The sequence below is a fragment of the Pelobates fuscus genome, chromosome 9, assembly GCF_036172605.1.
Source record: "Pelobates fuscus isolate aPelFus1 chromosome 9, aPelFus1.pri, whole genome shotgun sequence".
NCBI lineage: Eukaryota > Metazoa > Chordata > Amphibia > Anura > Pelobatidae > Pelobates > Pelobates fuscus.
In genome coordinates this window covers 92098671-92123646 of record NC_086325.1, presented here as the reverse complement: position 1 = coordinate 92123646, position 24976 = coordinate 92098671, and the positions used below count along the sequence as shown (strand labels likewise).

Genomic DNA, 24976 nt, shown 5'->3' with positions numbered 1-24976 from the left:
AACTAACATACATAACTTTATTTTACTTGGGACTAGCCCATATGATCATTAAATAAACATTGCTGTGACAACTCAATAAAAATACAAACTGCCTAAGTGGATTTATTTGTTTAGGATGGTGCCATTAATTATTCCTATACCATGGCTAAAAATGATCAAATCCTCTTTTGCCAATTTCGCCTGGAGGGGGAAAAAGCCAAGAATAAAAATGAATACAATGAGCTGTAATATAAATAAAGGGGGACTAGGCTTCCCGAATATTGAAAGATATTATGAAGCTGGGATAATTTATCATATTGCAATGTTGCAAAAAGAGATATATCCAAAAGAGGCATGGTGAAGGATAGAAACAGCTCTATGTCATACTAAAAATCTATCTAATATCATATGGAATAACAATGTATGCGATTATTCATTATCATTTGTGTTGAATCAAATAATTCCCATATGGGAAAAAGTAAAAAAGAAAATAGATATCAAGAATAAGATCTTGAGTTTCCAAGATATAGAATGTCCTGAAACCGATATAATGAATATATCGCTAAAAGACTGGAAAGCTGTAAATATTAGGTTGAAGATCTAATGGTGAATAATGAATTAAAGACCTTTGACATATTAGTTAGGACAATGTCCCTTCCAAATCGAGAGGCTTTCTCATACTTAAGAGTCAAAAAATTATTTGAAGAATAAAACAATTATGAACAATGGAGAAACATACGTGTTAAAATAATCTTTAATAGACATGCCGCCAACTAAACAGGTCATATCCAATATTAAAGACGTTCACCTGATGGACGACCTTACATCTAGAGTTCGAGGTACCACGACTAAATTTGAAAAGATGTGGGAACCCTGGGTAAACAGTGAGTACGCCTGACATACCCCAGGCCACCCCGTAGAGGAACAGGCAAAAGACCAGGGGCGTAGCCGTATCCTGCACCACACCGGCGCACCCATCCCCTTCTCCTCCCCTCTCTCCCTCCCTATCTCCCACCATCTTTCCATTCTGGCACTTTCCCCCCTCCTGCTATCCTCTTCTCTCCACTGTTCTCTACTCTTTTTTTCCTTTCAATTTAGGGGACGGGACATAAACACAGCACCTATCACGAGGGCTCACATAACGGTTCTCCGACACCAGACGAGGACCACACCAAAGAGCCAAACAATATAGTCCCAACCCACACATTAAGCATTATCGTAGCCACCACAGGCTGTTCATTATAGAAAGTATGCTGAAACGCTCACCGCTGTTTTTTCTCCAAGTCATATAAAAATAAAACCGAAAGATCATCGTAATAACATGTAACGAAAAACCTGATGTAAAAGTCATGATATTGCTCTGGTAGAGACGAAATCACCTTGTATGTTAAATACCGATATTCAGCCATATATTGTATTGTAACTTTCTTGACATGATCTTTCATTCAAAAATAAAGTTTAAAAAAAAAAATAAATAAATAATCTTTAATAGGAAAGATTCAAAGAATCTTTTTCGCGAAATGCACAAAATTACTTGATATTACAAAAACAGAGAACTTTCCAACAGCAATAAAAAGTTGGAAAAAAGCTCTGAACTGCCCCATAGAATTAGAAGAATGGTACGAAGCAATAATTAAAGTAAATAAATATGTGCACAGTCTCTCTTTAATTGAAACATTTTACAAAGTGATCAATAAATGGTATTTGGTACCTTCAAAAATGTCCAGAGTGTTACAGGATAATAACGACTTATGTTGGAGATGTGGAGAAACGAAGGGTGATTATCTCCACATATGGTGGAGTTGCAAAAAAGTAATACCCTTCTGGCTTATGGCTAAATCATTACTGTGTAGTTTAAATGACATAAAAATAAAAGCTACACCAGAAATTATGTTGTTGCATTTGAGATGGCCTTTTCTTAGCAAAATGAAACACGTTCTGACAACACACTGCCTGGTAGCGGCAAAGATTATTATTGCCAGGAATTGGAAAAATGCACAGCCGTTCAAAGAGTTACAGCTCATTCAACAACTGAAATACCAGATCCAAATGGAAACAGGGTTGAATAAAATTAAAAATCAATATGAGGACTATGATAAATGGGTAAATTGGCTAAAAAAAAATTGGAGCAACAAGAGCGGGAATTGATAATAGTGAATTAATAAGCCCTAGAGAGATAAGAACGAAATAGACATTATTCCTCACAATAAACAATAAAGACGACTGACATTGCTGGAAGATACGGTGTGAATGAAGGTATGAATGTGGTAATTTTGTTTTGTTTTTTTCTGTCTTCAAGATTTGTTGGGTTTCCCCCTCCTCCCACTTTTTCTCTTTGATAAGGTTGATACCACTTAAGGAATACCAATAGGAAAGGGAATAAAAGAGTTTATAAAGTGTAAATAAGCAAGGAAGTTCTAATTAATAAATAAAATAGAGGAGTTAGGGATGAGCCAGCAAATATTTATGATGACTAATATACCAAGCCATAAACAATGAAATATTCGAAATTATAAAAAGGCAGGTATGGTCTGAAATATAAGAAAAAAAAATACAAACAGCCAAATCATAGCAGACAACATACAGCAACTTATTATAACACAATGACATATTTCTAAAGGGGTGGAGAAGACAATAATTTACAGAAAATATCTCTCCTGCCTGCAGAAATAGTAGTATGCAAATCTATCCGAATATGCAAATTAACCAGCTTTGCTATTCAGGTAGTGCATATTGCTGTTGCTACCAAGCTCCATAGCCAAATCCACCTAGTTGGTAGCAATCCTCAGCAGTACAGGATAGCAAGCAATACATTTAACAGTATCTACACACACACAGGGTCACTGCAAGCGGCTAGGAAGAGGACTGGGCGGAGGTACTCAGTCGGAGTACAGGAGCTCCGTCACATTTGGTGGGAGTGGTGGGATAGCTTCGTAGCGACTTGGGAAACGTCCCTTGGATACCTGCATATCTTCTGGAGAGGGATAGCGCTAGCACTCGTGCAGCGTCCTTGTTGGGAAAGGAGTTCCAGAGGAGCCTGTCGCAGGGATTGGCTTTCTTCAGAGGCAATCCATAAGGAGAGGTGCCCACAGACTTGGAGCAGGCAAGCATGGCATCCTCTTACTCAGAGTTTCTGTTCAAGATGCGGCAGCGACTGGCCTAGCATGGCTCTAATGTTTCTATGGAGACCTTCCAGGCGACCTGGAACAGTTGACCATTAATATACAAGCCTAGAGAGACCAAGAGTTCATGATGGCCAAGACGGGGGGGAGGAGGTCTCTAGCAAAAAGAGGTTTGCAGCAGCCCTTTGGCAGAGGTGGTGCAACTGATCTGGGATGATGTGCCCACAGATTTAATTGACTTTACATCAGAGGATGTTAGCCTCCCTCCCCAGCGGTAGATGGGAACCCAGCACGCAGAGGTACAGGCAGCCAGCCTCCCTCCCCAGCGGCAGGTCTCAACCAAGGGAGTGGAGGTAGTTGTAGTTGGCCTCACTCCCCAGTGGCAGATTGCAACACAGTGAGAGGAGGTAGAGGCAGCCAGCCTACTTTTCCAGCAGCAGAGTGCAACCTCAATGGAAGAGTGTTTCTTTCTCTGGCTCTGCTTCTTCTCCCCAACTCCTCTCTGTTGGTGTCCCCCAAGGTTCAGTCCCTGGTCCCCTACTGTTCTCCATCTATACTGCCTCCCTTGGTAAACTCATTAGCTCCTTTGACTTCCAATATCATTTCTATGCAGATGACACGCAAATCTACTTGCCCTCTCCTGATCTCTCCCCATCCCTCTTGACTAGTGTCTCTGACTGCCTCTCTGCTGTTTCTAACTGGATGGCTGCCCACTTCCTTAAACTAAACTTGACCAAAACTGAAATTCTGGTCTTTCCTCCCTCAAGTGTTGTTACTCCTGTGTCTGTCTCCCTCCAAGTCAACGGTGCTACCATCAGCTCCACCACGCAGGCTCGCTGCCTAGGTGTTCTCTTTGACTCCGACCTCTCCTTCAAGCCTCATGTTCAATCTATCGCCAAATCCTGTCATTTCCATCTCAAAAATATTGCGCGCATCCGCCCCTACTTAACGCCAGATGCGACTAAGGTGTTGGTCCATTCCACTGTCCTTTCTCGCCTTGACTACTGTAATCCGCTTCTCAGTGGTCTTACGTGCTCCCAACTTGCGCCGTTACAGTCCATAATGAAAGCGGCGGCGAGGCTCATCTTGGAGACAGCCAGTCCCTCTCCCCAGTGCCAATTGGAGCAACCGGGAGTGGAGACAAACGGTCTGCCTCCCCAGCGGCAGTTAGAACTACCTGAAGGAGCAGTGGTTGTCAAACTTCCCCCACAACAGGACAAAGGAGTTCCACAATGGAGCATTACGCCGGAGGCTACCAGGTTAGCTGGACATTTTGGGGTAGGCTGCAAGACTAACTCAGGTACAGACCAATTGGAGGTCTGGTACCTGGTTAGTCTACCTTTGGGGGGGGAGATATGAGTTAGTCTTTGTGCAACGAGAAATCGATCACGAGATGCCCTCACGCGTAAAAGACAAACCGTCTACGTCAAAAGCCTGAACGTTTGAGACCCGACAAAAAGAAACCATACAAAGTAACAAGGTAAGTTTCGCAGAGAGTTGGCAAATGGATAACAATAAATTATCCGGCCAGTCCCATAGGAAATTGAGAACCATACCAACATCCCAAAGATGGGAATACTTTGGAGCAGACAAACGAATGCCTCATAGTAGTCAACAAATCAAGCGGCCCTATCCCACCAGACGACCCTGAATCGGAACGTGAGAAATAGCCAAGCAAGCAACATTGACCGAGCAGTACAATTGGCCTGAAGAGAACAGATAATACCAAAAACTTTGAATTAGAGGGACGGGGACTGTAAATGGATCTGCGTCCCTCTCCAGACACCAACCAGACCATTTCCTCCAGGCTGTGAGAAAGCATCGTCTCGTGCTAGGAGCCCACGAATCCCATAACAGGTCCTTAGTCATCTGCGATAATCCATCGACAGCCCAAGATCCCCTGAAATCATTCAGGCCACGAAATGTAAGTCCTGTAGTATGAGTGAATGTGCTTTTCCTTGTGTATTCAACAGTAGGAGCGGGAACGTTGGTAGCGACAGAGGATTGTCGCAGGAAAGCTCTAGTAGATCCAGAAACCATGCTTGACTCGGCCACAGCGCGGTGATCAGAAGCAGGAATATCCCCTTAACTCGGACTTTGTGAAGGACCCTCATCAACATGAAGAAAGGAGGGAATGCATAGGCTCTCTGTGGTGGTCAAACCTGGAGGAACGCGTTAACTGCTTCACATTCCAGATCCGGAAGCCATCTGAAGCATCTCGGGAGCTGACAATTTGTCCGTGAGGCAAAGTGATTAATCCACAGAGGACCCCTGCACCGGTGAAGCATTTGGAAAACATTGATGTGTAGTTGGCAATCGCTTCAGTCCCGCCAGTGGCAGGAATACCAATCCGCTGTGAAATTTGATATCCCCGGGAGTTACTCCACTTGCAAAGTAATATTTCGGGAGCGGCAGAAGGGGTTGATGTCCTTGGTGGCCTCTGAGAGTGCCCGTGATCGGGCTCCGCCCAGGCGATTATATTGGACAGCTGAAATGTTGTTCATGCACAGCATGATGCAGCAGTCTGACATGTGACTGGCCAGACAACGGATGGTGAAGAAGCCCGCTATCAGTTCCAAACATACAATGTGCATTTCGGACTCCTCATGCAGCCATAGACCACCTGTGGAGGCGTCCACACAATGCGCTCCCCAGCCCCATAGGCTGGCTTCTGATTCCACCACCAAATCTGATGATGGACCAAATATTTCCATCCATTCCAGGCCTGCTAAACTACTTAAAGGAACACTTTAGTGTTAGGAATACAAAGTTGTATTTCTAACACTTCAGTGTCCCTCCCTCCCCGACCCTCATCCCCACTCCCACCACAATGAAAGGGCTAAAACCCCTTTAATCACTTATCTGATTTCAGTGCCAATATGTAATCGCCTGGCTACTTCTCCTCTAGCGTTAGCTTGAGAGAGAGAACCTAATGTGCATGCACAGTGAGCACTGTGTGCACCTTAGGCCTTCCCCATAGGAAAGCATTGAATAAATGCTTTCCTATGTATGTTGCTACACCCCTCAAATGTGCTGTGATATATTTGCAAAATGCTGGATGTCCTCATGCACAGCGTGAAGATGTCCAGCATTGTTTCATAAAGTTAAACTCCAAGAAACTGCAGGAAGTGCCTCTAGTGGTTTTTGAGAGACAGCCACTAGAGGTAGTCTTAACCCTGCAATGTCAACATTGCAGTTTCTCTAAAACTGCAATGCTTTTAATTGAAGGGTTAAGGGGACAGGGACACTGCACCCCAATCAATGCAATTAAAGTTATTTAAGAGCTTATAGTATCCCTTTAAGCCCTTCACTAACAAAATCAAGTAAAAAAAAAAAATAATTTTCATATTTGCAGAATGGGATTTAATCCATAAATCTAAACTCTAGGAAAGACGGCCAGCCTGTAAAGAAATACATTTCTCTTACGGATATAATGCCTGCAAGTTTTTGAAAAAGCCCAGCCTGCTTAAAATTCCTATAATAAGAGACATTTTAAGCAGCCTTCATTGCTACAGAACTCCTTCTACGCCTCTTAAAGGGACACTATTTTCACTAGAACAACTACAGCTTATTGAATTTGTTTTGGTGAGTAGAATCATTACCTTCAGGTTTTTGCTGTAAACATTGTCTTTTCAGAGAAAATGCAGTGTTTACATTACAGCCTAGTGATAACTTCACTGGCCACTCATCAGATAGCTGGAGCTGGAGCTAGAGATCCTTCCTGGGTCATGGCTGCCTAAAATGCATCCAAACATTCAGTATCTTCTCCCTCTGAATGCGGACACTGAACTTTCCTCATAGAGATTCATTGATTCAATTCATCTCTATGAGAAGATGCTGATTGGCCAGGGCTGTGTTTGAATCATGTTGGCTCTGCCCCTGATCTGCCTCTTTGTCAGTCTCAGCCAATCCTATGGGGGAGCATTGTGATTTGATCAGGCTATCACTTCTGCTGATGTCAGCAAGCAGTGGGCAGTTCTAAAGGAAACATGGACAACTTTGGACAGCTTTAGGCTTGAATTCAAGTAAGATTTAACTTTTTTTTTTTTTTTTTTTTTTTTAGAGGCATGAGGGGACCAGGGTGGCTAGATGGTGGTTTTTACACTATAGGGTCAGGAATACATGTTTGTGTTCCTGACCCTATAGTGCTTCTTTAAATTGCAAAGTTTATTATCTTCTGTTCTCTACTCTGTGTGTATTTATAAGTTTATTTTTTCCTTTTCTGTTGTGGCTTGCTATATGTTTTTAAAGGGACACTCCAATGCCAGAAAAACAATCTGTTTTCCTGGCACTGCATGTCCCCTCTCCCTCCCACCCCCCCATCCCAGGTTGCCAAAGGGGTGAAAACCCCTTCAGTGACTTACCAAAGTCCAGCGCGATGTCCCTCGGCGCTGGTCCAGGGTCCGCCCACGCATGTGCGGCCGCCAGCGGGGGAGACCTAATGCGTTCAATGCTTTCCTATGGGGATTTTAGCGACGCTGGAGATCCTCACATAGCGTGAGCGATGCTATAGCACAGAAAACCTGTGCTATGAACCAGGAAGTGCCCTCTAGTGGCTGTCTAGTAGACAGGAATTAACCCTGCAAGGTAATTATTGCAGTTTATAAAAACTGCAATAATTACACTTGCAGGGTTAAGGGTAACGGTAGTTGGCACCCAGACCACTCCAATGGGCAGAAGTGGTCTGGGTGCCTGGAGTGTCCCTTTAATTATTATCTAATAAATTGATTTTTTTTTAATCATTTTGAATAATACATAGTATCCATATAGGGACTTTTTGTGTCCTCTGGACTTTGTATCAATTGGACATTTTCAGTATACAATTTATCTCATTCTTAGAGTTCTTTTTCTTATCTCATTCTTAGAGTTCATTCTTTTGGAGATATGCTCCTTTTCTTGTTTAATTCATTAGAGGTCAAATAATAAGGACATGGATATCATTTGAAATATGAATTTATTGACTACCACAGTGTATATATTATGTTATTTGGAATGTTTTTTTTATCAAAGATACATGTATATTTAAAAAATATGGGTCTGTAGCTCACAGATAAATATTAATATTGTTGTTTGCTTAAGAATTATTTGCAAAAAGTACACTTTGGAAGAGGTTTAAAACAGTATCAACAGTGAAGAGGTTAATAACTATGTTTACTCTTAGCACAATTGTATGTTGCTACACCCCTCAAATGTGCTGTGATATCTTTGTTAACATAGATGCAACAATCCATTGTTAAACAATGAATTAAATGAGAATGACTTTTCTATGTGTTATTCCATCCTGCATTGGCTGGAATAGAACATTGCTAACACATTTCTGTCCTTATGTGACTGAGATAATATGTCTGTCTTTCTCACAGTGGATAACAGTGGCTGGCCAAAGCTGTTTGATATCATACAGAGTGCCCGTGGCAACCGAGCAATGCTGGAGGATGAGATCCATGACTGTGGTAAATAAAATTTGTGCTAAAGGTTACATCTACTGTGAGGGTCCTGTGTAAATAGCATAGAAACATAGTGTGTGGGTTTGTGTGTGTTTGTGCACTTTTGAGCCAGCGTCAGTCAGTCAGTAGAAAGATGGGCTGTTTATGAAGAACAATTATGGTGCTTTCATTGCTGCCCAAATTGAATGGAATCTCACTGGATATCGAGGAAGTGAAGTTCAGACGTATGTGGGCTGTTGTCAGGGTTAGGCACAGTTTTAGCAAACAACTTGGAAATGGTTTGAAACATATAATGACACTTCTAACACCATAACCACTACTGTGAGCTGTTGTAGTTATACTGCTTATAGTACCCCATGAACTGGAGTAGGGTGGGCAAGTATGTATGGATATAGATATCCATTACTAACTAGGATTAGATCCACCATGGTTTTTAGGGACATATCACATACAAAAAGTGATGGGCAGAGCATGAAAAGGGTTGCCCTGTAGTATGTAGAATTCAGAAGAAGGTGTATAAGATGAAGTAATTAGGCACTGAGGAATCCTGCAGAATTCGCATTTTACATACTTCAGGGCAACCCTTTTTGTGCATTTTCTACGCGTCCTTGAAAACATGGTTGATCTGGCACTAATCTAATCTAGCACTAATCTATTTTCATCCATGTATTACTTTTTGCATTTCAGAACTGGATCTATCCCCTGAACACTGTATATGTCGGAGACGAATGATAAACTGCTCAATGCTGGAACTGCGCACTGTGCCACTAGTATCGTCCAATGTGACAATTCTGTAAGTATTATGGATATCATAGCCCTCTCTCTCACGCACACACTATGTTTAAAATAATAAACTCCTTAAATTGGTAAACATATTCTTTTTACCTAGTAAAAACATTGTTGTTCTATTTATAATTATCTGATGGTTATGGTTTCTAGAATGTTTATTTATCAAGCAAGTTAAGCTGTCCAGAAAATTGGTGACTGAAGATACAATGTGTTATCTCATAAGACATTATTTAAAGAACACTTCAAGCACCATAGCCACTACAGTGCGCTTTAGCGGTTATGGTGTCAGTAGTACCCTGGCACCCCCAAATTCAGTTGTCAAAGCTTATTAGAATGGTTTAACTTCAAACCTGAGGTCAACCAAGCACCGCACCCTGCTTCCACTACGGACTTAAGAAATCCAATTATTCTATTACTCACATAGACTGTTTAAGAAATTGCCTTTTACATTGGTAAACTCACATGATGTAATCTGTGCTGTCTTTAATACACCTTACCTGGAATTTTAATGTAACTCTCTCATAGCCATATGTAGCATAGCAGAAACGATTCTCTACAGCGCTCTACCTCCTTCTCCCACACATGATGACTGTCTGGCAAGCAAAACATAACTCCACTTTTAAAGGCATAAACCATAGAAAATACAAAGTCCAGAGTAATACAGTTGCAATACTGTTCAACCATCTGTTTCCCAGTCAGTAATGTCCACTCTTTTGATTGTCCTTTCTGATGTGCTTTGCACTAGTGAGATTATTCTTTATAATATGTTAGGAAAACATTTATGGAAGAAATAACAAACGTAGTGTTATCTGATTCAGGTGTAGTCAAGAGATGTTGATGTGAATGGCTTTTTATTTCTGAATGGCCCACTTAAATGTGCATGCTTACAGATTACAGACAAATAATTTCAACCAACTCCCTCTTCAGCCCAAGTTTTAAACACATAATTCACAGGAAACTATAGAATATGATTTGACACATATAGTAGGGTTAAAGTGAAACGTACCAATAATTGTAGTTAGTCTTGGTGACCTAATACCTCAAATATACTCAGGTCCACTCAATCTCTCGGACTCAATTGTTAAAGGGACACTATAGTCACCAGAACAACTACAGCTTATTGAATTTGTTCTGGTGAGTAGAATCATTACCATCAGGCTTTTTGCTGTAAACACTGTCTTTTCAGAGAAAATGCAGTGTTTACATTACAGCCTAGTCATAACTTCACTGGCCACTCCTCAGATGGCGGTTAGAGATCCTTCCTGGGTCATGGCTGCCTAAAATGCATCCAAACATTTAGTATCTCCTCCCTCTGCATGCAGACACTAAACTTTTCTCATAGATATTAATTGATTCAATTCATCTCTATGAGGAGATGCTGATTGGTCAGGGCTTTGTTTGAATTGTGGTGGCTCTGCCCCTGATCTGCCTCTGTCAGTCTCAGCCAATCCAATGGGGAAGCATTGTGATTGGATCAGGCTACCACTTCTGATGATGTCAGCAGACAGCTTGTTTTTCTGAGGCAAACAGCATTCAGATCTACAGCTTCAGTAGATTTTCAGTAAGATTTTGCTATATTTATGGAGGCATGAGGCGCCATGGGGAGCTAGATGGTGGTTTAATACTATAGGGTCAGGAATACATGTTTGTGTTCCTGACCCTATAGTGATACTTTAAAGTCTACATCCCATCCGTCTTGAATTCTACCAGAATTGCTTTGGTTTACATAACTATTAAAGTATTGTGGCAAATCCAGCCACTTTAAACTGTATTTAATGTATTGTGTTACAAATGTGTATGTATGCCTTTAAGAACCAATGGCGTTCGTATGCTGGCGGCATGAAAGCCGCCAGTCTTCCTGCAAATCGTTTCACGAACAGTGAATTTCAACACTGTTCGTGAAACAACCAAACTACCAAAGGGAGACCACACACAGGAGGTCGTGTGGCTCCCATTAAGGATTGCAACATTGTTGCAATCGGTAATTAAGAGGATTCAGGGTGGCCGCCGTTCGCACGCGGCGGTCGGCCATCTTGTATCCTTTGTTAGCCCAGCGGTATTTGGTCGTCGAGCGCCTGGAACTAAAATCGGCTAATCGACGGCACGAATACTGCAGGACTTCCAAGCCGTTCAGGAGTCCCTGTCCTTCGGTATTGTATTCCCCTATGTTAAATCGGTAGTTTGAAGTGAACTTAAATGTAATGTCTATTTCATGCGGCGTTTGGTTATTTAAGCTGGGATCTGAGCGGTACTTTCACGAAATGTGCGCTCAGACCCCAGCTATCTACCGAATGTCCATTCGTTTAAATATAACGAATAATGTAAAAGTTATGGGTTTTAATGTAAATTGTCAGCTCTGCTGCACGGAGGGATAATCCACTTAACTGTATATTCTAGTGGGAGTATCCCTCTCGTGCAGCAGTGCATGATGGGAGAAATGTTCCGGTTATTCAGTTCCCCATGTAGTCCCCTACTGTACAACCCCTGAAATGTCAGTAGGGAAACCCCTTGCATGGGGAATCCCATAAATACGGTGACCTGTGATTAAAAGCTCAGTTGACTCCCAGCCTATGTGTCGTCTAGTTCTTGGGAGGGAAGGATTCTTATAACGCTACCTGGATTATTGCATGCTGTATCTGCCTACTTGGATTATTACCTGCTTTTCCTGTCTACCAGCGGAGACCCTGTGGATTATACTACCTCTCTGCTACAAGTATTAACTATAAATATTTAGAAATGTATATAAATATTTAATTTAGAACATTTTTTATATTTAGCAGTACACAATTGTATTTTTTTTTATTACACTTTAAATGCTACATTATTTGTGCACAGCTATACATTAAAGTTTCTTACAATATAGCTCAATTTTATCCAGGAGCACTGGGCCCCTTCAACATTTATATCTCGGCTGTCAAAATTGGTTTAAAATGTCAATAATGCTGCTGGCACATAAGGATTTGCCTAATGAGCATGCCATTAATTAGCATTGTTTGTCACCGAGCAACATATGTTGTTACAATGTATGTGCTGCTCGCAAGAACTCAATGGTTTAGGCTTTCATTGAATTGTGATAACAAAAAATAGAGATTTTGTATGCCTATCACCCCTCCACCAACCTACAATTCATAACTTTTCTTTTTCTAACTCTTATATTTATTTAGTGTTTTTATGACTACATGAGTACATAGTACATACATTATTGAAAATGAATGCAATTATCCTCACTGCCAGAAGGTCAATGAACACTTATACAATCATGGCATCTAATGGGTGATTACGTGACTTGTAGAGAACATATTAATGTGACAGAATAATGGGTATTGAAGAAAGAAAAAGTAGAAAAAGAGAGAAAATTTTAATTTCTACTTATATATGTTTGTTTTTTTCTTCATTGTGATGGTCATGAAAGCCAAGTCCTGATATGTTAACTTCGAGGCCATCCTATTAAGAGGCAAGAAATGTTCCTCCTCCTAGATCACTCTTTACCAGCAATATTGCTGTAAGAACATTGTGGGAGATGTTATCCACTTAGTGCCAAAGGTTGCGTACTCCTGTTCTAGAGCTCAGCTTAATCTACTACTGAGAAAGGCATGTTCGAGGTGTGCCCACCCAGTTCCCTTTTTTTCTTTGTATATTTGGAACCACATCATTAATCATATTCCAAATTTTACATACAGTTGGGTCCAATATTTGGACATTGACACAAGCTTCATAATTTTGGCTCTGCACGCCACCACAGTGGATTTGAAACAACCGAGATGCAACCAGACTTGCAGCTTTAATTCAAGGGGGATGAACAAAAACATGGTATGAAACATTGCAACCATTTTCCTACACAGTTCACTTGTTTCATGGGCCCAAATGTAATGGGACAAATTAACACAGTCATAAAAAATACTTTGTTGGGAATCCTTTGCGAGTTATGACTGCTTGAAAAAAAAAGGGGGGGGGGGTACTTTATTATAATAATACTTTATTAAGAACAGGTAAAAAAAAGCCGTTTCTCCCCTTATCCACTTGAAAAAAAAAAACTAAAAGGAGAAACGCATTGTGTTTTTTTCTGTTCTTAATGAAGTATTTTTGGCTGTCTTAATACCTGCTTCTAGCCACATACTTTTAAAATATTATATATATTTTTATACCTTACCTGGAATATATTTTGATAAACAGACAAAATTACACGGAGGGCTGTCCCTGCAGGGAGCACTGTTTCAGTGCTCTCTGCAAGGTCCTAGTTCCCTAAACATAGTGGAACACCAGGGGACTAAGGTGGGATGGCGAGATAGGACTACAATTTTGTTAATGTCCCACTGACAGTTTGGAGGGGTTTGTGTGTGTGTTTGTCAGGGGGTGGCGGTACGGAAACCGGGACCCCTGAGTGCCTGATGAAAAGTTGGGAGTCTCCAGCGTGGGAGTGGATTATTAGGGCCTGGTGCACGGTAACCACACGCCCTCTGGTGTTGAGCACCAGCGTTTGTGCGGCCACATACCAGGTCCCTGATGCAGCTACAGCGGATCCCAGGAACCTGAAGCTTGGAATTAAGCAGACCTCCCAGGAGCTGAATAGGGAGGCTCTGCAGCAAGAATGTATCCAGTACAGAAACAAGGCAAGGCTAGGAGAGGCACCAAACATGAAAACAAGAAAAAACTAGGAGAACGCAGAACCGGAGAAGGACAGGAAGCTAAACCCAGAACATGTACACAAGACATGAGAGAAACATGAACATAACATGGGCATGACTGAACAGGACTGTACATGGACTAGGTATACAAACTAAAACAAGACCAGATAAGATAGGCAAAACAAGAGGAGAAATAACTAAGCACTATATATGAAAATCATTGGGATTTAGTCACATTATATGATTATTAGTGATGTCGCGAACATAACATTTTCCAAATGTTCGCGAAAGGGCGAACCCGGCGAACCGCCATAGACTTCAATAGGCAGGCAAATTTTAAAACCCACAGGGACTCTTTCTGGCCACAATAGTGATGGAAAAGTTGTTTCAAGGGGATTAACACCTGGACTGTGGCATGCCGAAGGGGGATCCATGGCAAAACTCCCATGGAAAATTACATAGTTAATGCAGCGTCTGGTTTTAATCCATAAAGGGCATAAGTCACCTAACATTCCTAAATTGTTTGGAATAACGTGCTTTAAAACATCAGGTATGATGTTGTATCGATCAGGTAGTGTAAGGGTTACGCCCGCTTCACAGTGACAGACCAAACTCCCCGTTTAACGCGCCGCAAACAACCGCAAACAGTCCATTTGCACAACCGCAAACTCCCCATTTGCACAAGGTTGGATACCAAGCTAGCCATGTCCCGTTCCTTGTCCTCACTGATGTCAGTGAAGGTCTCTTCCTCCACCCAGCCACGTACAACACCAAGGGTCCCCGAAAGGTGACAACAAGCCCCCTGCATTTTTTTTTTAAATGTACACTACTGTTACACCAGATATGAGTTGCACTGGTGTAACACTGTGCCCTGGCCCTGAAACGCACACGTGTGAAGGAAACTGACTGCTATTATATTACAGTCAAAAAAGTTTTTTGTGTTTTTTTAAATGCAAGCTATTGTGCCCCCAAAACGTTCGTGTGTGGGGGTGCTGGAATGACGTGGGTCAATGGGAGCCTGAATCAACTTTTGGCTCCCACTGCCCCTGTGACCGATCACTGGAGATCAAGCCGCATGTGGCTCGTGTGGAGGCAGGAGTGATCCAGCCACGCGCGGCTCAAGCTTAGGAGCCAGGTCGGTCCCAGGATAAGGTAAATACAGCCACAACCACTTATCCCAATCACACACCTTTCCTAACATCCTATCCCATTAAAAGCATATTACCGCGTATTTAATAAAACGGATAGACCCCCTACTTCATCCAGGTTACCGATTGATGGTTCGATATTCTGAGCCCTCTCTGATTTACTGTACACGACTATTCGATATTCCCACAAATTTTATATAGCATTTCATGTTTGTTTGAGACCACCTTAAAAATATTGGATATCGCTAAAAATCATGATCACTATATACTTTCTCTACAAACCTCTAAAACGAACCAAACTACTCATCCATCCGCTATACCACTTTATCCCACCTAGAACTAGTGCCCAGTTAAAATACTTGACTCTTACTTACCCACACTCAGTCATGCCACACACATTTCACCACTACTCTCACTGAATCCCTCTGACTACGGCTAAATTCATCTTCTACATCAGAACACTACTCCTAAGATTGGGTTGTATCCATGTCTCGGGTCTTTCATTTAGAATAGGGCAGCTTCGGTCTCCTTCAACACTGACACTCCAGTGCATATTATTAAAAGATTGGGCAGATGGAAATCCTCAATCTACAACCGATATATTCCTCATCCCGAGAAAGAAATGAGGAAAGCTTTTAAAAGTTTGGCTTTGTAAATTTGATGCAATAAGTGTGTTTTTCTTTAATACCTTTTCACCCTCTTTGCATGAACCCGATTTACATATATTACTAATATGTTTCTGAACATATATATTATATTATTCACTCACTCACTCACTCACTCTCTGGGCCGGCCTAAGACATCATGCTGCCTAGGTCCAACGATAAATGACTATGGGGGATAATGTATAATAAACACAGGTTACTGGCTATGGGGGGGGGGGGGGGGATAATGTATAATAAACACAGGTTACTGGCTATAGGAGGGATAATGTATAATAAACACAGGTTACTGGCTATGGGAGGATAATGTATAATAAACACAGGTTACTGGCTATGGGGGAATAATGTATAATAAACACAGGTTACTGGCTATGGGATGATAATGTATAATAAACACAAGTTACTGGCTATGGGAGGATAATGTATAATAAACACAGGTTACTGGCTATGGGAGGATAATGTATAATAAACACAGGTTACTGGTTGTGGGGGGATAATGTATAATAAACACAGGTTACTGGCTATGGGGGAGATAATGTATAATAAGCACAGGTTACTGGCTATGGGGGGGATAATGTATAATAAACACAGGTTACTGGCTATGGGAGGATAATGTATAATAAACACAGGTTACTGGCTATGGGGAGGATAATGTATAATAAACACAGATTACTGGCTATATGGAGGATAATGTATAATAAACACAGGTTACTGGCTATGGGGAGGATAATGTATAATAAACACAGGTTACTGGCTATAGGAGGGATAATGTATAATAAACACAGGTTACGGGCTATGGGGAGGATAATGTATAATAAACACAGGTTACTGGCTATGGGGAGGATAATGTATAATAAACACAGGTTACTGGCTATGGGGAGGATAATGTATAATAAACACAGGTTACTGGCTATGGGGGGATAATGTATAATAAACACATGTTACTGGCTATGGGGAGGATAATGTATAATAAACACAGGTTACTGGCTATGGGAGGATAATGTATAATAAACACAGGTTACTGGCTATTCGGGACATCACTAATGATCATACATTGCATAAGCCTGCCAACAACGCCAATGTACCCCATATCTGGCAGGTCCTACTCTGCCTAATGTATACTAGAAGAACCATAAGAAACACATATGTAGCACTTACCTGTAAGAAAGGGCAGAAGTCATGAGCAGCTGCCTGCAGGACACTGAAACAAAAGGAATGATAGAAAACAAACAGGTGTGGCAAATAAAACAAACATTTAAAGGAAACCTGGATACTGGGAATTCCAGGGACAGATTACAGGAATGAACCCAGAAAAACCCAGCATAAAGAAAACCAGACATAGAATAGAAAACCAAAAAAACAAGAAAAACTAAACAAGAATTGTAAAAAGAGTACTGGATACCAGAAGCCAAAGCCAGACATCTCCGCAGAACATGGCATGATGTGACAGTGTACGTGTGTGTGTGTGTATATATATGCCGAGGTGCACAAAGCAAGGACCATGAAGACTTGGTTGGATGAGCTTGATGTGGAAGAACTTAAATGTCCCTGACCTCAACCCCATCGAACACTTTTCATATGAGCTGGAGCGGAGATTGTAAGCCAGGCCAACTTGCCCAACATCAGTGCCTGACCTCACAAATGATCTACTGGATAAATGGGCAAGAATTCTCACAGAAACACTCAAAAATCTTGTGGAAAGCCTTCCCAGAAGGGTGGAAGTTGTTGTAGCTGCAGATGCAGGGCCAACTACATATTAATGTCCATGTATTTAGAATGCAGTGTCATGAAAGTCCCTATTGGTGTAACAGTCAGGTGTCCCAATACCTTTGTCCATATAGTGTGTGTAATATTGTGTGTGTATATATAACACACACTCTATTGTGATAAGGTGCATGGATTTGTCAATGACAGTATTCATATTTCACCTCTATTTTTGAAAGAGGTGTATGATATACACCCTACAGTTTCTAAACAACTGCAAAACAAAGAGGAAGAACCCAAGCCTAGAGTTCAAATCGAAACCAAACTTTCCTCAGCTGCAAGTGAGTATTAAATAAGCAACTAAAATACAATCCTGGCTGTAAGGCATTTAGAAGGGAGAGAGACTGTTGCTGGAAGTAGAATGCTAACGTGCCAGCAAGGACCAAAGAAAAGTCCACATTTGCAGATAATCTAAAGGTTGCTGAAGCCTGTTTGCTAGTTTAACCTGAAGTAGTATGAGATGTTCTACTTGTTATGGCTCATATGAACTAGGGTTTTCTTCTTATGCTATGGTTTAAATTGCCTGCTATTGCATGTTCAGTATAGCCTGTTATTATTGCAGACAATAAATTGTTATTTGTGACTCTATACGGGTCTGGTTAATTAATATCTTACAGGACTGTGCTGTTTTCTTAGGATCTAATGCCCTGTGTGTGAGCAGGCTCTCTCTCTCTCTGTCTCGTTTCTCGTCACTGGTCCTTTTGGATCTTAAAGCACACTATGGTTTAAAAAAAAGCTTCTTTAAAATATCATTCACGGCTAACGGTGCCTGCAGAAATACATGGTGAAGTCTGAAACACTATGCCTGCCTGTCTGTGCTCATTGGTATGTCAAGCTTAAATTCTGGAATAGTTGTGGAAACCTAGAGTTTCTGCGTTTAAAGGGGACCTAACAAGGTCCAACTTGAGATATGCAAGTGGGGCACAATTATAATGTGTGTGTATATATTGCAAAACATTTTCTGGGTTTGCTTTTTTTTTTTTTTTTTTTTTTATTGGTTGCTATGGAAAAGACGTTCATATAGCCTCCAGATACCAGTGTGCCTACTTTATCATGTCACTCGTGTGTTCCTCTGTGTCCCATTTGTCTGTGAAAGCAAACAAATCATTTAAAGCTGCAAATATAAGTTCCCAAATCATAATTTGCATGACGTGTTTTAGATATTTCTCTACCGCCTCACATACCCCCATTTTTGCCCACACCATGTGTTTTGTTATTTCACATCAGATGATTGTATGATGGTTAAAGCTTAGCGATTCATACTGTGCACAAAATAGGCTGCATTTAGTTTTGACACTTCGAGTGCCTTTGGTGTGTATCTTATAATGCTACACTTTATGTTTAAGTTTGCATATGGCTACTTGAATGTATATGTAGGGTCGGAAAAGCAGAAAATGCAATCACCATTATGTCTGATTTCAAGGCGTAATGAATGTTATTACTTCTTCAGAATGACACTCCATACTTTTTTCTCTATTATCTTAAATGCAATAAAAATATATTGTATTGTATGATTTGACATTGAATTAGTTCAGGAATTTCCACAACAGACCTCTGGACAACACTCTGCGGATGTAGTAAATTAATCTAGTAGAAGATTTTTATTTGTCATTCGTACAATCGATTGTAGAAGCACAGACATTATCCTAGCTATAAAATAAACAACACAACAAAAGTAAACCAGCTAGCAGGACTTTGTACAAAATGGAAAAAAATAATATTTAGACAGCATTATTCAAATTATCATTGCTGATTAATAATTATTTTTACATAAGGGTGGTAGGGGAATATTATGCAGCATGTGAGGGGACACTTAAGGCAACACATGTCCTAGTTTGGATGCATAGTACTAAATCTTTTTGGGGGGGGATGAAAGGGGGGGTTTCTTTATGGGAAAAAAAGGATTTATGAAGAAAGATTACATTAAATCTTAGTACTAGATATTGAAACATTTTGTTGGTTCTCATTGTGATTGCTCTTTGACCTAAAATCACTCCTGTTTTTGCCATGATAAATCTCCCCATTACTATTTAATAGCAACTCAAAACTGTAATGTTCCTTAAAATTGTACTGATTTGCCATAAATGAACATTTGAAGCTAGGTATTTCCCAATCATCTTGAAAAGATATGCCTGTACTGAAACATTGATATATGGAAAGATAATAAAAATAAATAATGCCATCTGGACTGGAGTTACTGTGGAAAACTAGAACACAGTTTGCTGTAAATGTATCCAGTGGAACAAACCCAAAAAGTTGACATGTGCATGCAACTGTTTTTTAACCTGAGGAAAGGAAAATGTGGAAATGACTTATCAAAGTGCTGTCTTATAAAGTGGTGTAAGGCTGAAGCGGGGCAATCACCGTGTGAACTAGTGGAACCAACAGGCACATTCTATTGGTTACTCCTTGCCTTTTACATTTTTTTACCGTTGATATAATTCCCCCAAAGTGTCTAATCTGGCTATTCTATTTCAGATGTTTATAATGGTATTTGTTTCTTTTTGTATTTAGGGATCTGAAGGAAAATAAAATAAAATTTCTACCAGATGGTGGATTCCAAACATATCAGAAACTGGAGAGACTGTGAGTGACCAACAACAAACAAGGGCTGTTAGATCTATCATTCAGAGCAACGGATCAGATCAGATGTGTATACTTGAAAAAAATTTAAAACATTTAAAAAAAACACATAGGTTGTTTGAATTCTCAGCTATAAAAGTGTATACTGTGTTCTGGTATTGCTTATAATCTGGAGCTGTGCAACCACAATCATATCTTCATACTACTGATATATTTTGCCCTATTAACAGCAGAAGGGCCAATGCAAGGGTATTTGGCTACACAAAGATGCATCCCCCACCACTGAAAAAAAAAAAAGAAGCATCTTCACCGGGTGATTCATAAGCCCCTTTTAAAATGTATTACCCCTTTAGTTACATAGTTACATAGCTGAAAAGAGACTTGTGTCCATCAAGTTCAGCCTTTCTCACGTATGTTTTTGCTGTTGATCCAAAAGAAGGCAAAAAACCTAGTCTGAAGCGCTTCCAATTTTGCCACAAACTAGGAAAAAAATTCCTTCTTGACCCCAAAATAGCAGTCAGATGTCTCCTTGGATCAAGCAGCTATTACCCCACTATTTAGAAATTATATCCCTGTATGTTATGTTTTTGCAACTATTTATTTAATTGCAGTTTAAACATCTGTATGGACTCTGATAAAACCACCTCTTCAGGCAGAGAATTCCATATCCTTATTGCTCTTACTGTGTAAAAACCTTTTCTTTGCCTTAGATGAAATCTCCTTTCTTCCAGCCTAAATGTGTGACCTCGTGTCCTATGTATAGCCCTGTTTATGAATAGATTTCCAGATAAAGGTTTGTACTGGCCCCGAATATATTTGTATAATGTTATCATATCCCCTCTCAGGTGCCGTTTTTCCAAGCTAAACAGATTTAATTTTTGTTAACCTGTCTTCATAACTAAAATGCTCCATTCCTTTTATCCCCTCTTCAGTGTATTGTATCCCCTCTTCATTGTGTCTTATACCACCTTGTATGTCTCTTACAACCCCTCCTTGTGTATCTTACGTCCCCCAGCCCCTTTGTGTGTCTCTTTCTTCCCCCCAGCCCCTTTGTGTGTTTCTCGTTTCCACAGCCCTTTTTTGTGGGTCTCTCTACTCAGCCTGTTTTGTGTGTGTGTGTCCCTCCCCGGGTCCTTTGTGTGTCTTTTTCCTCCCAAGCCATATAGGCATAGATATATAGCAACTCACACAACAATACAGGCACACAGTCACAGAGATATTAAGGCACACAATCAAACAAACATAGTCATACAGGCGCATACATACAAGAACACAATCTACACATACAGGTACACTGTCATACAAACAGACATACAGTCATATTTACACACATTATTAAAAGAACACACTTAATTCACAAAATGTGGAAGAGTGTGACCTGGAAAGGTATGTATAGTATCTTATAGTATATCAAGTCACAATCAACTGAAGTAAACACAGTAATAAGGTAGGGATCAGATTACATGATATCATAAAGTGTAAAAAGTGAAAGACCTAGCCATGTATGGCTACTCTTCTACCTCATTGGTAGATAGTAAGTAATGCTCTGGGATCATCCAATTGCTGTGCTTAAAATAATATATACATGGGCTTTATTGTGCTAGCCTATTTATAGCAGTGAAGGAATAGCCCATCACTTTCAGCTCCTTTTGTTGTTTGGATTTGTGCGTTCGTTTATTTTGTCTATTTGTCTATGAGACCACCCAAGAGACCAATTAGAACGTGGAACGTTATGTATCTTGTACGATAACCACAAAGGAAATAAGGAATCGAATGCTCCACTGGGTGGTCGCCATTTCGTGCATGCGATGGATGGTGGCCATTGTTTCTACCGAACGCTGGCAGCGAGACTGAACGCTGGCCGTCGTCGAGTGCCTGGAACTCATTTCGTCCAGGCACTCCCACGAACACCGGTCACCATGGACCTATGGCCTGTTCCAGTTTACCTATACGAACGGTGTTCGGGAGTTAGACTACTGAACACTGGGAAGAATTCTACATGATCCAGCTTTCATCTACCTTGTGTGGTTTTCATACAAAACCCCACAAACGGAGAGCAGCTCTTGACACAATTTCCCTGGAACTATTTTGGGCTTCAACCTCGTGGCAAACCGGTCAGAACTTCCCCGCGATGGGGATCCAAAACTACCCAACGGATATGGGTGATTTTTTTATATATATTGTTCGCCCAGATCCAGACTATCCGGGGATGTGACTTTTTTGGGGTTTCCATGTATTTTGGGGGTACTTTTGGGGTGGTTAAGAAATGTTAGATTGTTCTGTCCTGAGAGATAATGTAATTAGCAATGTGTATTCCAATAATTATCTCTCAGGCACATTGGATAATGGGAGGGATTTCCTTGCATTTTCTGTGTAAGAAACCCAGTGTTGGGGCTTTTGCATAAAAAGCCATGTGTGGCTCCCAATAAATCAACCTTCTCCCAGCATTAAGCCTTGGCTCATGTGTGGGGGGTTATGGAGCAACTGTGATATTCTTACCTTTGGCATTATTCATGTCGTGCATTGGGAAAAGGGTATCTGTGGCAGTGATATTCTGGCAGACCGCCACAATAGCATAGTGGCAAAAGCTAAAAGGATGATCCCCCTGTGAGAGTAAAAAGAAAGCCAGTGTAGATGGGGTTAAACTGTTCCAATTAATCTAAAATATATTCACGTAAGGATAAACCCACTATCCTAGTAGGCTCATGAATATACACTGTATAATAACCTACTCAATAGGAGATCTCAAAGTGTCAAAATTTATCAAGTGTATAGATAAATGATCAAGTGGCCAAGTGTAAATAAGATAATAAGATGATAGGATCCTGAATGGTAAAGGAGCGGAACAGGTATTGACAGAAGCCTCTCTCCCTGGTAAACTGGCTAAATAGGTAGAGGAGTCAAGAGAAAGTAAATTATAGAAATCAGTGTAAGTGAATCATGTGTATATATAAAATAGATATCACCTCGTGTGTAGAGATGAAGTCCCGAAAAGCAACCCAACGCCCAACGCACGCTTTGGTGCAATCCTGTGTGCACCTTCATCAGGGAAGAAAAAGATATGCGGAGTGTGATTCCCCCTTATAACGCTGTAACCCACGTGGGGAGTTAAGTGGCCAATGTCACTTATAAACGTCATGTGGGAGGCGTGGGTTAGCATCCAATGATGTCATCCCTTATGTCCTGCCACTCTTCAAAAGACGACCCCAGTCATATTAACCCTGCAATGGAACAAACTAAGATACTAAAATCTTAGACCTCAAGGATAAATATTTGATAGTCAGTGTGATATCGATCACACCTATGACCATGTATGCTTGGTAGTCAATGAACAAAATAATATAAGAGTATCCACTTGCTAATATAATTTAAACCACCTTATATCGAAAAAATTAATATAAATATATATATATATATATATATATATATATATATATAAAAGACAAAATCCAAAATGCTTGCACTCCTGGTGATAGTAAATCTATTGCCCGGTGCTAATCCAGCAAAATGATGTAGATATTCCAGTAAACGGACAGCACTCCAGGGTCTTTCAGGTGAAGTAAAATATAACTTTTAATTCATATTAAGAAATAAAAATACAGAAGAAGGCTCCAGATGGGAGCCGAAACGTTGATGTGTATTTATATTTCTTAATATGAATTAAGTTATATTTTACTTCACCTGAAAGACCCTGGAGTGCTGTCCGATTACTGGAATATACATATATACATATATATATATATTACATAGAATAAGGAAAACGTCCTGGTGGGATAAATAATTCACATAGCTGTTAGACACCAGACGTCCGTGTTCATCCCTAGATGGATCGCTCACCCAAAGAGAAACACTCACAGTATGGACACATATCGGTATACTAATTACATGCAATGTGGGTAAAAGATGACAAAAATTCAACTCAAACTGCTGGATACAGAAGTCCAGAAGTACGAGTATAAGCTGGAACTATAATGTCATTAGATTAGTCTGTAAACTTAAAGACTAATATAGTGCAAAAAAGTACATAACTTGTACCCCCTCCTAAGTGTCTGGAACAATTAAAAATACAAATAAAGCATGTACGCTAACCTCATGAATCACCGGTCCGTGGGTATAGTTAAGCAGACACCTGACTTTATTGTCTATAGGATAGGTCAACGTCTGAATATAATAATCAGGTATACTCCAAGCAGATCACAAGTGCCAGTCCTACTTTGCCAGAAAAACCTTATACCTAATAGGTAAATCACTAGTCGATACAGCTCTATAAAAGTGAGGAGCTTTCTTGCATTGGAAACTGACTAGACAATCTTAGAGACGTGTCTATATGCTAGATAATAAGTAACAGTGTAAATACACTGTAAAAGGATTGATACTGTGAGAAGACAGTAGCTAGACAAATAGAACACAAATTGTAGCTAGTATGCTGTGTTGCAAAAAGTAGAGGGACCTTGGATTTCAAGTTTAGACCTACTTAGAAGTTAGTAAACCTACTAGTTGCTAGTGCATAAACCTCTGAGCATCCTTAATAAGGGTAAAGTATAGGACTGGAAAGGAGGTGAAGAGAATAAGATAAGACTTACATAGTGCTAATGTGCAGAACCATACTTAGAGTGTTGGTTACCTGCACATGGTGATAGTGCCCTGTGAAAGATAAGTGAAACGAAAAAAAAGAACCCGACGTGCGTTTCGGTGCCTGGATAGTGCACCTTCGTCAGGGGATAGAATTGAATTGACTTTGGGGTTTCTATTTATATGTATTGTGACACCTCTGCCGATGCATTAATGGACCAATCAATAACGGGCAAATGTCCGTTGTTCGCGCGCAAAATTGCCGAAGTCTCAGTATGCAAATGAGAC

General features: G+C 40.4%; 1 protein-coding gene across 1 annotated transcript in view; it reads left to right on the top strand.

Moving 5' to 3' along the window:
• Positions 1 to 24976, top strand: part of LOC134572886 (relaxin receptor 2-like) — a 312105-nt gene that overhangs the window by 193481 nt on the left and 93648 nt on the right. The window contains exons 3-5 of the mRNA XM_063432173.1: positions 8462 to 8551; positions 9233 to 9338; positions 20048 to 20119. Of these exons, the coding sequence (XP_063288243.1) occupies positions 8462 to 8551; positions 9233 to 9338; positions 20048 to 20119 (268 nt within the window). The remainder of the gene's footprint in view (positions 1 to 8461; positions 8552 to 9232; positions 9339 to 20047; positions 20120 to 24976) is intronic.